This window comes from Notolabrus celidotus, chromosome 22 (assembly GCF_009762535.1).
Source record: "Notolabrus celidotus isolate fNotCel1 chromosome 22, fNotCel1.pri, whole genome shotgun sequence".
Taxonomy (NCBI): domain Eukaryota; kingdom Metazoa; phylum Chordata; class Actinopteri; order Labriformes; family Labridae; genus Notolabrus; species Notolabrus celidotus.
The window spans coordinates 6,913,373-6,931,176 of record NC_048293.1 but is presented as its reverse complement, the minus strand read 5'-3'; the positions used below and the strand labels follow the sequence as shown (position 1 = coordinate 6,931,176).

Sequence of the window (17,804 nt, the reverse complement as noted above, 5' to 3'; positions counted from 1 at the left end):
ATTTAACAGAGACAATGAATAAAGAAGAGAGTATAATGAAAAATGAAAGGGAGACCTTTGAACTCTTTTTATGCTACAGTAAGCCAAAATGTCCACCTGCATTTGGCAATTTAGGCCAATTATGGTAATATTTTTAATTCTTATTATGACTTTCCTTCGATCATTTGCAGATATATTCAAAAGCAGCAATTTTATAATGCTTCTGATATAAGTTATCCCTAATTTACACAGATAACAACCAGGAACCCAGCAGTAAAACATAGAAATAGGAATGCCTCTGAATATGGCCAATTGCATTTTCATCGGCTTCATCATATCGTTTATTATGCTAATGTTAAAGTCTACACATGAGTTAGTTGTAAAGCTGGTATGAATGCGAACATAATCATAATGGTTTCTTAGGAGTAAGCAGAGGGCCAATATGTTCCCTCAAAGCTAAATAAAGATGCAAATGTCTCATCTTCCATTTTTAGCATTAGACTGTTAATTGTGATGCAACACGGTGAAAATCGACATGATAAAAATATAGAACTTTTCTAAATAGACCCCACCTATCACCATGGAAACTAGAAAATAGGGGACAATAGGGGTGGGGAAGCCAGCAGCTGTCAGAGTGAAAGGAGAGGATGTAGAGAAGGGGAGGAGAGGAAGAGTAACAGATCAGATGTGGCAGGACCTGACAGGTAAAATCAGCTCAGCTTCCATCCATGTCAGACACACACGTGCACTACTACAATGACCCACAGTCTCTCACACACACACTCACACACAAGGGCAGAGATAGTTTACTTTCTGTTTCATTAAAGGTCATTCATTCACTGCAGCAGAATCAACTTGTCCAAGAATAGAAACCACAACCTTTACGATACTGTGCTGTTAATATGTCAGCCAAGTCTCACAGCCAGCCTCCACCCTCTATATATGTGTGTATGTGAGAGTGTGTGAGAGTGTGTTTTCCTGTAACAGATGTGGTGGAAGTCTGTTGAGAGTGGCAAACGCGCATGCTGTAGGCATTCATACATTGTTCATAAATGAATCTGTTTACTTCACCAACATCGTTGAGCTGTTGCATCCAGATAAGCAACACACAACCTACACGCAGTCATTCTTTGCCAACATGTGTGAAATGCTGTTCGTGGGAGACAAACAGAAACACTCTATGAGCTGTAGTTTTGTGCACTTCTCCTCTCAGTCATGTGTTGGAAGTTTATGTAGAGATGTCAGCTGTTAAAACATGATGAGGTCTACGTCGCTACCCTTTCCCCGCTCACTCAGCTGTGATGAAATGACCCAATTATCCCCTCGTCCTCCATTAGAGGAAGCATAACTCATGTTCACTAGCTAACTGCTCCCCATCCTCACGATGACCCTGTCCACTTGACTCCTTGTATTAACCTTGTGTTACTGTGGTTCTTAATAAAATCTCTGACCAGCTGTTAATCAACAGTAAGAGTCCTCTGTTCAGAAATAACTGTGTATGAATGAGACACAAAAAAATCCAGTGCTGACACAACCATCCAATTTGTTCCTAGCTCACGATAAAAATGTGTTAAATTAAAACTGTTAGCTGAAAGAAATGAAAAAGCTTCTAAGATATCTTGGTGACGTTTTCAGCAAGAAAAAAAGAAAGAAGGAAAGGAAAAGGAAAGATAAAACAAAAAACAAAGATAAACATAAAAGAAAACAAGAAAGAACGAAAGAAAGAAAGATAGAACCAAAGAAAGAAAGATAGAAAAAAAGACAAAAGCAAATAAATAAATAAGAAAGAAAGAAAGAAAGAAAGAAAGAAAGAAAGAAAGAAAGAAAGAAAGAAAGAAAGAAAGAAAGAAAGGAAATGAAAGAAAAAGAATGAAACAGAAAAGGAAAAAGGAAACAGAATAAAGTAGCTGTTTGTCTGAGTGTTACTGTCAACTCCTCTTCATGCTCTCATTCAGAGTATATACTGAACAGGTGTACATAACATTGATGTATATCTCCCTGATGTATAAATATATAACTGATTGAAAGTCTATGATCAGTCACTGCAGGAATGCATGTTTGTGTTTTAGCAATTGTTTATTTGTACAGTAATGTTAAGTTATATAGTTCTTGTTGATGTGTATGCAGTGATCTGCTGAAACACTTTTCTGATTGATGAGATTAATCTATATCTTTACTTTCTCACCCAATTAAATCTCTCTCTTTCGCTCTCTAGTTCTCTGCATGCCTTCATGTCACACACATCACTTCTGTCTCTCTCATCTCTCTATCTCTATGTCACTTTTCTTTTATCCCTTCCCCCGCTCTGTCATTTCGCTCTCTGTTCTCTCAATTTCATTCTCCCTCACAGCATCCCACTCTTCATTAATTTACCTCTCTCCTCTGATCACCCTGCTCTGCTTTTACTTCATTTCTATCTTATTTTTCTTCTTTTACTCTTCATTGCTGGTTCATGTTCCTACATCTCTTTCTCTCCCTCTCCCTCTCTCTTTTCTGTCTGTCTTATACACATGGATCCCGATGTGCTTGCTCACACCCTCACTTAATGCCTAAATGGCTCAATCTGAGACCCCAGTCTGTAATTGAAGGCTTACTGAGAGCCATTTCAATCAGAGTCAAGCCTGTCTTTGCAATCCAGGGAAAATTACAGTGCAAGAAGATAAGGCTTCAAACCCTGCATCTGTCACACACACACACATGCATACTCGCACACAAAATAAGCACAAAACTGAAGGAGGAGGGATACTTGCATGAATAAATAAAGGAATGATTGTCCAATTTCACCTCCAATCATCTCTTTTATACCTTTCACCGCACAACTTGTAATAATTACATTCTCAGTTCACAGTTTGTTTGAATAAAAAGGGAAGGAGTTTGACTGCAATCCAAATTATTGTAACCAAACCTCAACCTCTTTTTACTGTATACCAGTACCCTCTGATAGGTTAGTTATTTATGCATACATAAAATAAAGGGATACTTTATTAAATTTGTGCATAGATGGGGGACTTGTGAAAGTAAACTTTGACAAAGATCTATTCAATTATCAAGTTTTCATCATGTTTAGTGCTTAAAATGAAATCCTTTATTTTCCATACTCGAATTCTCAAGCAGCATGTCATCAGCTTTTGTTATTCCATCTGAGACTCGGAGAACAAACACTTGACATAAAAAGGGGTGGGAACCAATCATTCATGCTCAAATTTTGTGTTGGAAAATTAGGCAAAACAAAAAAACCTAGCCCAAGTTTTGCCACATAAAAACACCTACTGTTAAAGCTCATGTGAGGAGTTTTTAACTCATTATGAAACAGAATGATATTTAAAAAGATCCCTTTTCTTGACCCACGTAAGCAAACAACAGTATCAGCACCATGGCTGAAAATGTCTATATTGCAAATTTGAATGCCTGTAACTGCTGTGAGGGGGGAGTTGTCAGAGCAGATGATTGACAGCATGCTGAAGATGAAGCCTTCTTCACCTTTTCAACAGCAAATAATCACAAAAAGTAACACATTTGACTGTTCAAAGACAGCAGGCTGAGTACTTTTGTCAAAAGCACGTATAGGAGAAGATGGGCGAAGAAAGAAGAGCTTATTTTGTCCACAGGGGGCACCAAAAGTAACACACACTGAAAGTTCCCTACAGGAGCTTTCAAGCAAGAGCACTGCAAACATTACAAATGAAATGGTCCACATGATGCTTGTGAAGTTCAGAATCTTGTACTTAAGTTTGTCGTGGGTATGCTGTCTTAAGTAGATGCCCTAGAGATGAGTTTAAAATGAATATAGATTCAGAACTACCAACTTTCACCCTCTGTGGATCCAATATTCAGACTTTCTCTGTACTTCTCAACGCCTGTCAAACTCCCAGTTTGTAATCTGCAGACTTTTTGTTACCAGTGTATATTTATAGAATCATCACGTTTATTTCTTCTTCACACGGGTCCCTACAAATTCACAGAAAATCTAGCAGTACCTGTCATAAAGACTAAACTGAATTTGACTTCAACATTTCAGAAGGGTCCTTATAGAAAATTTCTCCCTTGAAGGTTGGTCGCCCTAAAGACAGAAAAAAAAGCTTGGAAGTTTCACTAATAAGACTAAAGCAAAAAATATAAATGGTTGTCTGGACTGTAGTTCTGGTTTTTACAATTGCTTCTCGAAACAAAGCTGCTGTCAAATCTGTCAAATTTAACAGCCTTAACAGCAGATAAAGCTGAGAAGTTTAGGAGAAACCACTCGGGACAACCAGCACGCAGATGATTCAGAGAGAGGGGATGCTCTGAAGTGAGGAAGTGTGTCAGTGACTAAAATAAAACGTTGCTCAAGTAGAAGAGAATTTTTCCTTTTTTTTCCCAGAATGTCTCCTACTTCTTTTTCTATTCCCTTCATGAATAGCCACGTGTCTTTAACAAACACACACACACACACACACACACACACACACACACACACACAGTATTTTCAGCACATGCACAATAAGTTTGACTGCACAGAGGGTCTAAAATGGGAAACCTCACGTTCAATAATTCATCGTTGGAGTAAGGGATTGAAGCAAGACCCAGAAATAGTGAAAGAAAAACAGAGAGAGAGGGAGTCTGACTGACTGCTGAAGAAAGGAGAGAGGACGTAGTGCAGAGGTGGAGCACAGTAAACATGATTTTTCTTCAGAAGAGAATTTCTCTTACTAGGACATCAAGTGTTGAAGAGATATCCATACTTTACCACAGATAACAATATTGAGAAAATGTAAAAAATACTTCTTTTTTTAATTAACATTTGATTTCCTCAAGTGAAAGGATTCCTTGAAAAATAAAATATTTCTCAAACAGGAGTGAATGTTGACTTGTTTGGGACTATTTTCAGCTATGGGTTTTTACACATTCATCTGTTATAGTGTGTACCAGAAATATCTAGGAGCTACCCGTGCAACCCAACATGAGCAACTTATTTTAGCAGCCTTACATAAGCAGCCTGATATTAGCAATCTTTCACTAGCAGCCTTTCGCTGGCAACGTTTAATTAGCAACCAGGAATTGGCAGCTTAGTGTCTTTGAAATTCTACTCCCAAAACCACTCCTGAAGAGCTGCTAGCATAGCTTAAATCTCAAATAATATATAGAAACAGAGTCAGAGGAATAGGTAAATAATGCTCTTTGGTAGGATGTGTTCTTTTCATGAGATTTGTTGACAACATTCACCGTCCCACACTCACACTCTGCTTCTTCCCCTTCATCATATTCAGATTCTCCTCTCTTCCTGAAACATTGTTGCATTTTTAACATGTTTTTTCTCATGTGAACACACTTTTTCACACACACATATGCAGTGGAGAAAGCGGCCTCCTGTAAAGCTCTCTGAAGTCTGAGCTGCTTTGCATGATTCAGGAGGAGAGCCGGGGGAAACGAGCCTCTTCATCTGACTTCACTTATTAGCAGCAGCCAGAGTGAGGAGAGGGGGCGAGAGAGGTAAAGATAGAGCAGAGAGAGAGAAAAGAGAGAGCACTGTGGGCACAGTGACCTATATATTCTGCAGAGCTTTTTTTTCTGTGCGTTACAGTATCACAGAGTACTGTATGCACCTGCCCTGGCTTTGGATCAGGTTTGGTGAATTTCGCCAGTCAGATTAGGATTGAGAGAAACTGAGGGGGGTATTTTGTATAATCTGACAATGAAGATCTGTATATTAAAAGTCATAGGAGCAGTTGCAGCCAGATGTTTCTGGGAAAGTAAACTTATCCTAAAACCAAAGAGATACAGAAAGCTATTTTGGACTTTGGGCTACAGGAGCTGGTTATTGATCTGCCAGCATAAAGGTGCATGAAGGAAATATCAAAAGCAAAAAGGATACAACCATATATGTATTTTTTTTTATACAGCCGTAAACATTTCTGCCCTGGTATAGCTGAAAAGAAATTCGAATTGAGAGAGAACCAATAAAAAAGCAGTAAAACATGACCAAATGCTAATTTGGGGTTTCATCGCCATTCAAAATATTTAACCTTCTCCCATTTGCTCCAAGCACAAGCACAAGCAACAAAACCTTAAATCCGATGCATGTTGTACACCTACAAAAGTGCATCCTACTGCCTTCGATGATGTATCTTTGACCACCAAGGGAGGTTAACAACAAGCATTAACTATGTTTATGCCTCTTCTGGCCCACAGTACCGAGGCAAATAACACCTTTCATATGTCATCATCTTTTAGGATTTGGCAGCTCAGACTCATCCCAGCCTGAAGGGGATCTCTCTGCTTCATTTACACAGATATGGGACACTGCAGAGAGACATGGACTGTGAGAAAGAGAAAGAGAAAGAGAGAGAGAAAAAAACATGGGAAGATGTTTGTGTGTGTTTGCATATCAGTGTTTTTGTGTGCCAGTTTGACAAAGCTAAGTTAATCTCATTATGTGAGAAGAACGAGTGAGTAAGTTCAGGTCCTCAGAGGGAACAAGTATGAAACAGTGGAGGGGAATGAATGTGGGTCAGAAGATCACACAGAAGCATCAGTCTGTGTCTGTGCCAACTCAGACTAAACTAGTCATTTCTGCACTTTTCATTAGGCACATTTGTCAGAGTGTGTGTGTCTGTTTTTGTGTGTGTGTGTCATTTAGTGTGTGCACAAGGAGTACGACATCCCTGCAGCATGTTCTGTGTTCGCGTGAGCTCTCGCTGCGGCTTTCACGCTAGCTACTGAAATCCAGGTCACGTAACACACAGCTCATCGCTAAAGTAACCTGTGAGTGTGTGTGTGTGTTTGTTTGTCTGCAAGAACGTCTGCTTGTGTGTACAGTAGGGATACAGGTGTGTGTATTTCACCCTGGTTTGGCCTTCTGTCTGTGTCTACATCCTTTGCTTTTCCATATGTAATACATTCCGCTTTGGCTGTCGATGTTCACTGGAGATGTACATTGGGACATCATACACCGTGTGGGAGGTGCTTGATGCTTACTCTGCCATCATATGCATAGCAACCAGACTGGAAAGGATCTTCATCAAGCACATGTGTCTACATCTAAATCAGAGGTTGGTAATGGAAAACTTTAAACAGCTGCAACCAGTGATGCTCATCATAGCTTATGAATCAGGTGTGTTTTATCAGTTAATTACAATCATTTCACATCCCAAAGAAGATGTACACAAACTGTGTGTATTTGTGAATTGTCCAACAGATATTCATTTCACACCTACAGTTTATACTGTATATGACAAGACCATGCAGAAAACTTTGCCTGTCATATACGTCAAAGGCAATCAGTTAAGCTAATGCATCACTTTATTCTATTACCATATTTGATCTATATTTATTCATATCCTGTTCTTTGCTGACCCAGTTTCATCGCAGCTCCATTAAAGTTACATCTAATCTGATCTAATCTAACTGTATTCTCTGTGCAGTAATCTGAGCAGATTTAAAAGAGAAAGGTAAAACCTTGGATCATTGATGAAATATTTGTGAATGAGGTTTTGTAAATCCTGCTAGAACAGTGTAGGTCTTTGTTTTCATCGTGGAACGCACACCTTTGAAGTTATATTTAGGTAGTGACTGAAAAATCATGCAAACAAAAGCTAACAGGATGAATTCCCCGCACGTTTGGATTTTTGATTTTGAGAAGAAATGGATCCGAGCTCTGTCTCATTGTGGTTAAGTTGAATCAGGCATCTGTTGAGGTTACCCTTGATATCATTTGGGTGGAGATCCCAGAGCTGAACCAGAGACAGGATTACTTAACAGTCTTGTTCAGCCTGATCATTCAATCAGCCAATATATGGATTGATATAAGCTGATTTCAGATTAATCTCGAGCTGCAATCAGAGGACGTCTGGGCGACTGGCTGCCACTGATCCCCTAACCAAGCCGAAATATGAGAGAATTGATGTAATACAGATAGACGGGGCAGAAGAGGTTGTAACATCTTGCTTTGCCTGGAGTTGAGTCTTGAGTATTTGGTCTTCCAAGTCTTATTTAACTTACAAAGATCAGCCATAACATCGATCGCCTGCCTTTTATTATGTAAGCCCCCTCTCATAAGGACAGGGACAAAATAGCCCTGACCGGACAAGACATGGACTCCACTAGAGCTCTGAAGGTGTGCTGTGGATTCTGGCACCAAGAGGTGTTGTTCCTGTCTGCCACTTTCTTCCATTGCTCTGTGGTCTTGTTTTGATGCTCACATGCCCGTTGTTGGCCCCCTTTAGGCGGTGGACGGGGGTCAGCATGGGTAGCCTGACTCGTCTGCAACTACATAGACCATATCCATCAAACTGCAATGACTTCAATCAGAACCAGTATTCACTTTTTCAGCACTTTCTTTTTGAGCTCCAGTAGCTCCTTTATTGGAACGCACCAACAGATCGCTAGCCTTCACCCTCCTTGCAAATCAGTGAGCAATGGCCATCCCAGTTAACCGGTCCTCCCTCCTTGACCACTTTTGGCACATACTGACCAGGAACACCCACAAAAGCTGCATTTGGGAGATGCTCTAACCCAGTAATCTAGCCATCACATTGTGGCCTATGTTTAAGTCGCCCACATGCTTACACTTGCTCATTTCTCCTGCTTCCAAAACTTCAACTTTGAGAACAAAATGTTCACCTTCCTCAGAACGTACCTCACCAAGCGAGAGGTGTCATTTCATCTGTCATGGGGCTCATAATGGGACAGATGATGGGTAAAGTCCTGAATTGCAGTATTGTTTTGCTTATAACACACAATAAAATGATGTATAGCAACAAATTGGAGGTTTGTTGTACCATGTCATTAAAAAAAAGAAGTAATACCATGAGAAATCAGACCTGGCTTGCAAATTGAATACAAAAATTTGAATCTTCATGGCTTTCTTGTACAAAAGCAGCACAAAGGAAACCTTTCTATGTTCCTCTAACAATAGTAGAGTGCACAACGCTTGAATATTGTCTGTTTCATATGAAGTCAGTGGTGGAAAAGCAGAGTACAAATGACTATGAATGATGCAGAGACTTGCATGAACCCGGTTAGATGTGAGATGTGCTGATTTGACGTGCAGGCATGTAATTTTGCAGCCGCAGCATTTGTAACCCAGAATCGGTGATGTAGTGATCTGGGTCAGGGACTTTAGATTACAGAACCAGAGTTAAATGGCAGTGAGGGAGCAGATATGAAAATGAAAAATAGAAGCAAGAAAAACAAAGGAAAGGAGCTAAATGCTGTTAAATCTTACATGTTTCTTGTTCTAGATGCAAATTGCCTCTTTATTCTCAAGGCTATCATAATGCTCTACTAAAGCTCTTGGGACACTGGAATCATTTATGACCAAGATCAGGAGACCCAGTGACCGAGTAGCAGGGAGCGATGGGGAGCCTGAGAGTTTTCACAGGTCAGATCCTGTCCCAACAGATCGAAGCCCCTCATCCCGCTGATTCTTTATCAAATATTCACTACCTCCTGCAGAGCTAACATTTAAACACCGACCGCTAGCAGTGAGGGAGGGCAAAAGGAGAGCTGGATGGGGGTTGGGGAGGTTAAGGACGTCCATAATCCAGAGCAAAGAGAATTCCTGCTCCTATCACCAACCCTCCAGTTTAGGAAATGCCCGTGTGTTCCTACAGAACAGGATTAGCAAAGCAGTGACATGAAAAGACGAGGCTTTTAGTGCAGCTTTTGGCCCTTTGATTTATGAAAGGCCACAGGCATGAATTCATGGTACTCCTGTGGAACAGAGAGTATAGGGATGTTCTCTGGAGGTATAAAAGAGAGGGCTGAGACCCTTGAATTCGGGCTGAAAGACCAGGTCTATTATTAGCTGCATGTTAACTCTGCCAACTGGAGCGCATGTGTGTTTTCGCTGTGTGCCAAACACATCAGCCGTCAAATAAATCCAAAGAGCAACGTGTGCTCGTCCAACTGATACAGATTATATAAAAACACACACACACACACACGCGTACTCATAATGGGATTTAAACATTCAATTCCATTATTTTGGCAGGGGCGCGGTGTTAAACCATTGGAGTTGGGGCAGCCGCCCGCCCGCCTGCCTGGCTCTGCACAGCTTCAGGCAACACTGTCCCGACATCTGACATCCTGAAATGAGCATTTGTGCTCCCATAAAGCTCTCTGTCTATTCTAGCTCTCCTCTGGAGGCTGAATGTGTGTCAGAGATGAATTTTGCATATGTATGAGGAGATCGCGGAGGAGGAGGGAGAAGATGAAGAGGAAGGAACTGGGGCAGGAAAGTAGTGCATCATGACCAGGAGAATTGTATTGATTCTCACAGCAGAAGGTGAACCTGCACAGCTGTTTCACCTTCACTCTCACATGCGGTTAATCTTAAACTTTTTGGGCATGTGACAAAACGACAACCCACAATGACTGAGTGTGTTAATGTGTGTGCATCACTAACCTCTCCATAGTCGGTTGTGACGACCAGAGTTCCATCCCCACAAGAGTTGACCGTGGCGGGAACCAGCTGCTCCTTCTCTCTGACCCAAACACGGGCCCCCTGCATCACAGAGACAAAACAAAAAGGAGTTTTTGGTTACATGAAGTCACAAACCAAAGTAACACACGTCTGAGGTTCACTGGAAGTAGCTTTGGCAGAGCCACTATCCTTTTCATTCTGATTGATTGTCAGATTAACAGCAGTACAGCAGGAAATGAAAGACTGAGTAGTCTTCATCTCTGATGAACATCTTCAAGGCATCTGTAAAAAGCAGCATTGCACACGAACATTGTTTTTTTTTTTTTGACAGAGTTGAAAACAAAGCTTATCACATTGTTCTTCTCATTTCATTCATATATTTATTAATTTAGAATAGGGGACAGTGCACATTGATGAACATGGGCATGTTAATGTGCCAGATTGCAGCCATAGACTAATTTCCATCCATAGTCTTCAAGATATAAACCAACATTTTCCCACTCATATATTGTAACGATTCAGCGTGAAATCCAGGGAACTAATCATCTTGTGGTTAGTGAGGGTCCAGTTAGTGCTTTCAAGGAGTGCCTCAGGAAAATCCTTTCTTCTATTTTGGCAACAGCACAATGTCCAAAGATCTCTGTTTGAGCATTATCAGAGCCGTGATGCAAAGTTTAACCAACAAAACAAAACACTCTATGTGAGTGATGATATGATGACTGTGCATGGGTGTACAGAGAGATGTCACAGATGTGATACATGAAGAGTTGAACATCTGGACTTTCTACCGAGAGAAACCACAAGGCTTGACATCTGTGTGTATACTGTGCCTGTGTGTGTGTGTGTGTGTGTGTGTGTGTGTGTGTGTGTGTGTGTGTGTGTGTGTGTGTGTGTGTGTGTGTGTGTGTGTGTGTGTGTGTGTGTGTGTGCATGAGTGTTTGTTGATTCAGGGTCAGAGGAAGTGTGCTCCTCTAAGACCTTCATGCCCAGACAAAGTCCTCTTTCACACAGTCACTGACCTCTGACCTCCAGCCCTTAAAAAAGGGTACAGCAAAACTGAGGAGGAACAGAGGAATGGAAAGAAGTGGAACAACAAGAGAGGAGTAAGGAGAACAAGAACAAGAACAAGAAGAAGAACAACAACAACAACAACAACAATAAGAAAAAGAACAGGAAAAGGAAAAAAAAAGAAGACGAAGAGAGAAAACATGAGGAAGACGAGACCGAGAGGAATACCAAAGAAAAGAAGAAGTGGAAGATGAGGAAATATAAGTAGCTGCTAATTACTGCTTTGCAGAAAAGAAAAGAAAATACAGTTTATTGTATTTTGTAGGTTGAGTACAGACAAATTGGCCAGTATATAAAGCGGTGTGCTACTGATTTCAGCGAGGATTTTTGATCAACCTAGTTGTGCCAGAAACAAACTTTCAGAGATCATTACTTAAGTCTAAAGCCTGAGAAGGTGTTTAAGCCCTAAAAAGACTCTCAGTGACACCAGATATTTTCATCCAAATGAATTGAGCTGTTACATTTTTTTAGTGACAGATGGGCACTAACCCTCGAGCATTGCCTGACAACCTCCTTCTTCATCGTATTCATCCCCTCCTTTCATTTTTAACTCTTTCTTGAAGTCTGTAGCAAATCTGACACAGACAAACATACACACACTAATGATAATAGAAACAAGTCATGCCTGGGGCTATGGCGTTAACCAGGCAGAAACCACACACACACACACACACACACACACACACACACACACACACGGTATGCTATATATAAACACTGCTGGATAGCTCAAGGTAAGCCTGAGGGCAGAAAATGTCTGACTGCTTTAGGATAAACAGTCGAACACTTCTGGCTTTTAGAAAACATTAACTTTTTTATCCGCATCAAAGGATGAAAGAGACTCACAGAAAAACATATTGTTGTGCTTTTATTATCCTTCTGAGGACCTTTTACCTTTGATAACGGGTCCAAACTGCCTTCCCACACGTACACCTTACAATTAAACGGAGATGGTGTGAACTCATACAGAATTTGTTTCAAGATGCTAGTCAGACTGTAAAGGATGGCAACACAGAGAAACTGAAATCATGTCTGCAAGTCTTTATCCAACTGAAGCTGAGAAAAGTCGGCTGTGGCTGAAGTGAAATCATCTTTTAGTAGTCCAAATGTTCTGTTCTGTCTAATATACTACAAACAGAGCCTCACAGAGCCTGTAGACTCTGCATCACGTCATCAGACCAGCGCAAGCTTGCTCTTTTATATTGTTGTGTTTAATATTTTGATTTGTCATGTTATGAGCTCCACCAGGACTTCATTAAAGTCACTGCAATTTACATTTTCGTGCTCCAACCTTTGCATGATCAAGCCTCATACATCTAGAATCACTCTGAGAACTGAAATATTCAAGACCCCCCCCCCCCCCCCCCCTCTCTCTCTCTCTGTTGCTCTCTCCTCAGCAACTCTCTATATTTAGCCCCCCTCTAGATCCCCTCACACTCTCTCTCTCTGCAGACAGTCAGCCTGTCTCATCTGTCTGTCAGATTCCTGCACACAGAGCTATTGTATTAATGGTTGTTGCTGTGACCTGATGACCACAGCGAGGCCTAAGGCTCATCTCACAGCTCACCGGTGCTTCACTATATCCTGTTTTAACTGATAAAATGACCTCTGACCCCTCTTAAACCTCAAACACTGGACCTTTAGGTCTAGCCCTGAAGCTCATCAACACAGTTTCTTCTGGTTCTCTCCGTAAACCGGAATATACTGCATGTTTTCACTTTCTGTCTCCTTCACTCCCGTCTCCTCTTTAAGAAAACCAGCCCCCAGTCCCCGATCGATGTACTCCGTCTGAGCCATGTGTAATCTCTGGGGCAAATGCAGCGAAGGGAGAGACGTAGTGTTATAAATGACCTGCCTGCATTACAACCTACATCCACCAACACCCTCATCCTCCTCCTCTTTGTGTTCTCCTCCCCTCCCCCCGTCTATTACCGGCCCAGACAGACAGGAATGGCCATGCATAACAACAAACTCCAACACTGAAAGCCGCATGTATGTTTAAAATGCAGGTTCTCTCCCATTGTCATGACCTGTGAAATTCAAACCTCGGCCTGCAGCTCCGTCCATCACCATTTCGTCAAGCTCCATTAAACCTGAACTGCCCTCGATCGTCACTTTAGCCTCAAACATGGCCTCTGACCTCGGATTTCACCTCACACCACACTCTCTGAGCCAGAGTTGAAAGAGCAGCAAAACAACCTGAACAAGAATGCCACCTGATTCTTTTGACTTGTGCAAGTTAAGAAAGAAACAGCCAATGTATCTGTAGTATATTGCCATTGTCAAGTAAGCTTTAGACTTAAATTCTTTAGATTTGAGGACTAGAGGAACACATCTCTTCCCCTAGCAGCTATTCGAAAAAACATCAAATGGGTTAATGTTTAAGGATACCTATGAGGCAAGACATGGACAATCAAACTGGTATCTTAAAGAGAAATTTAAAAGAATCTGGGTACTCTGCGTGGATGATTATCAAGCTTAAAATGAGCTTGTCTAGTTCATCAGATTTCTAACAGCTTCTTTTCCAATGGAGCAAACACTTTTTTTCTACTGCTTTTTTTTTTTTTTTTGCAATATAGATCATGGATGCACTGTCAGTTTGCTCTCAATTCTTACTTGTGAGAACATCCTTGATCGTCCCCAACAAGGACAGACACTCTCTGTATCTGCATTACCCTCAGACAAAGTCATGACTTTAAGAAACCAATAAAGACAAGGACACCTTCAGTGGTGAGGCACTGTCTAAAGCAACTTGTATGTGGTCTGATTTCCAGGTAAAGAAGATGTGATTTGGAGATTAGGGATTTATCCATCGTGCCTCGATGAACCATGTTGGGTTCCTCTGTGTGTCTAGGTCTTAATGCAGAGTGAAAATGTGTTGGTTTTGGGAGAATCATTAAGAAAATCCTGACCACCAAATAATCTTTCATCAGTGAGCATACAAAGAGAGCATCCCCAGAGCATACGGCCCAGACGCCTGAACAGCTGTGAGTGTGTGTGTGTGTCTGATAAAGGCCTTGTTTCTGCTTGGGCGAACACATGGATGGCTGTGCCATTTGATTGAGGCATCGCCCGAAAGACAGTCTCTGATGACGGACACCCCTCCTTCCCTCTGAGAGATGCTCACGCCCCAACGAACACCGACCACATTTTCAAATTCAAACTGCACATTCAACAGTCACTTATAACACTCAACCCAGTGTTTAGTTCTCGAGTCGGACTCAACTCCTGGTTTTCAGGACTTGTGAATTGACTACATTCAAACTCAGAGTGTTGAGAGGAGAACTCAGACTTATTTACTGATACAGATTGTTTAGTTGTTGTCATTAGTTTTTCTATTATTTTTCAAATGACTTGAACACTGGGGAATCAAGGTTTGGTGACTTGACTACAACTGTGGTTCAACCACCTTTCAACTACAACTGAAAATCAAACAGTACAAACAAACGCACTCTAGGTCCAGACGTGATCTTCCCTGATTTATACCATCTCAAAAATGTAAATTGGTGTTAGTAGTTTACAAATGTCCCAGAGATTATTGCTTTCAAAATTCATTCAACAGAGATTTTGTTTTAAATTACCATGATTAAGGAAACCATGCATTAAACTACCTGAGACATTTGTTCCTTGGGAAACTGTAAAGGCAACTTTTCTGTGAATCCATCTGACAGTTTGTTTATGTATTTTATTTAAAATGTAGGTAGTGGACTGAAAGGCATTGCAATCCAAAGAGCAACATGTTGGCTATAATGAAAGGAGAAAATGATAGAGACAGAAGTAAGGAAAGTAAGAGCAGGAAACAACTGGAGAGACAGAAAAGAGAAGTGCCCACAGGAGACAGTCTGACAACCTGTTTGACGTGAGATCAGAGGAGACAGAAACAGCAGGAAAAAAGGATAATAGCGCTGGTGATCATGGAAACACTGTAAAGCTAGAAAATGGGACCAAAGGTTACAAGTAGAAAAGGAAGACAGAGGCTGGCAGAAGCGAGACTCAGATGAATAAATGATGAGGAAAACAGCTGACCAGACTCGAGCTAATGGAGGAAAACCAAAGATCAGCATGGAGGAGGAAGGACACAGTGGGATCTCTCCGGAGGCTAAAGGTCAGGGGGGCATTTGGTGATGACTGTGACTCTGTGTGTGTATCTGTCTATTTGCTTCAGCAAACTCATTAACTACTGTTCCTTCTAACACAATGATGAAACAGCGCCTAATACATCCAATCTTACAACCCAAGACTTACTAACCACATCCAGAAATCAATAATTCAACATGATATTATCCATCCAGTCCAGCACGTCTCCCTGTCTTTGAACCACTCTTCTACTCTGTGCAACACTTGAGGCTCCAAATTGTATACAATCATATTTTTGAATATTTTAAAGGGAATTCAAAATCAGCCTCCAAACTCTATTAAGCTCATTTGTAACAACCTCAGCCTATGATCTCCATGTAGTGACGGATGTCTGTAGGAAAGAGGAGGTGGGCGTGGTTGTGAGTGCTTATTAGAGTTAATCGTGCGAGGAGGGGAGGGACCTCTAGATAATATGGTTCTTGTCAGTCCTGAGTGAAGAGCTCTGATTTATGTTAGTTGGCATCCTCAGCTGTGTTCAATGCTTTCACAAGATAAATCCATGAGTAAAGTTATTCAGTTCAGTCAATTACGTTTTCAGAAAAGGAAGAACATTTGTTTACTAGATTTTTTTCCCTTCAATATCACTTGTAGAAAAAAGATTTGTCTTTGAATGTTTATCTATTCATCTTGTTCTTTATGTCTTAAAACATAAAACTGGTGTCAAGCTAAAGTTTGCCTGTAACGGAGCCTAAAATGAATGGGGTCCTAAATAAAAATGTGTTATTACAACATTGTATGTATCTTCTGATCTCGTGTTTCTTCTCTCTATTATTTCTCTAATGCTTTTGATTTTTTTTAATGAAGTTTAAGCAGGATTTAAGAGAAGTAACATGAATCAGGTGTTGAAAAAATAAAGTTGAAAATGAATGAATGGAGGAGTTAGACCTTAAATATTATAGCCCTATAGAAGTACAGTTGTTTCAGTACCTGCTTATAAATGCCTCTAATACAGCCTAAAATCCAATTTTAGCTGCAACAAATATTATTACTAGCATCCCAAAGTATTGACTTGTTTCCTCTTCTACAAAACTATTGTGTTACAGCCACATTCTCAGTTTTCCCCATGTTTTCTTGTTTCCCCTTGTGTCTGTCTTCTCCCTCTGTCAGTGTCTTTGTTGTGTCTGTCTTTGTGGCAGGCATGGCTCATCATCCCCCAGTCTTGCCTCTTCATTACCTGGTCAAGCCTCTCCCCTTCCCCCTCCTTGCTACACACCTGCATCCTATCTATAATCAAGGTTGTAGTGTGTCAGTACACCAGCTTTTCATCCACTCCTTGCCAGATTGTCTGCTCACCGAAAGTTGTATTCAAAGTTAGAAAATAAGTTGTGAAAACCAGACTTTGTGTTTAAAGTGTTGCTCTTGGGTCCAGCATTTTATTGAAATTGTAACAAATTGCCTACACTGAAATAAGATAATATTCAAGTTGCCACTAGGAATAAATGTTCAAGAGTTTTGAAGAAAAACTGTTTTCAGGTAATATTTATATTTGGCCAAAGCATGCAACGGTGCAGTGCTGATGTAGAGTGTCATCATTAGCTAAAGCTGGATTTATGTTAATAACAAGTGTTTTCCAGTTATAGTTCATTCCTTTTTGTTTTCAATTTAAAGCTGGGACAATACAAAAAGGTTAAACCCCAGATAAAAAAGCTGGAGATCAGCAATAGAAAGGCAATAACTGGACCTAAACATCTTGAGTTAGAAACATCTGCTATGCCATGAAGGGCACTGTAAAAAAAAAAAAAAAAGAGGCAGGTGTCTGTGATTGTGTTTAAGGGTCTCTCAATTTATGTTGTTTTTTTCTAGCATTACTGTGATAAAGCTCTCTCATTCACCTCCTGGAGTGCAGCCCGGCCTTGTGTCACAGACCTAAACTGTGTCAGTAATATTCCATTAAAGGTGATAATACAATCAGGACAGCAAGGCTTTCAGCAGATTAAAGCGGCTGGAAGGAGAACAACATGTGTTTATGTGTGTGTGTGTGTGGGGGGGGGGGGGGGTAGCTGAGTGAGTGATTGTGGGGCAGGCTGGTGTCACCTGTCCTTTGACATCTGTCAAAGAGATTACAGTTGAAACTAAATGCTGCAGATATTTGAAAACATCTGGATTCATGCAGAAAGTCACACATTAACTGTGTCATTTCTTACATTTATTGTTTTTAATAGGTTGGTAGGCTAATCAGGTACAGGAGAAAGCAATTAGGGTGGAGGCCCACAATTAC

At 40.7% G+C, this 17,804-nt stretch overlaps 1 protein-coding gene across 1 annotated transcript in view; it reads right to left on the bottom strand.

Annotated features, from left to right (window-relative positions):
• The window catches only part of myo10l1 (myosin X, like 1), a 48,255-nt gene that overhangs the window by 22,412 nt on the left and 8,039 nt on the right, over positions 1-17,804 (bottom strand). Inside the window, exon 2 of the mRNA XM_034675360.1 lies at positions 10,364-10,462. Within this exon, the coding sequence (XP_034531251.1) occupies positions 10,364-10,462 (99 nt within the window). The remainder of the gene's footprint in view (positions 1-10,363; positions 10,463-17,804) is intronic.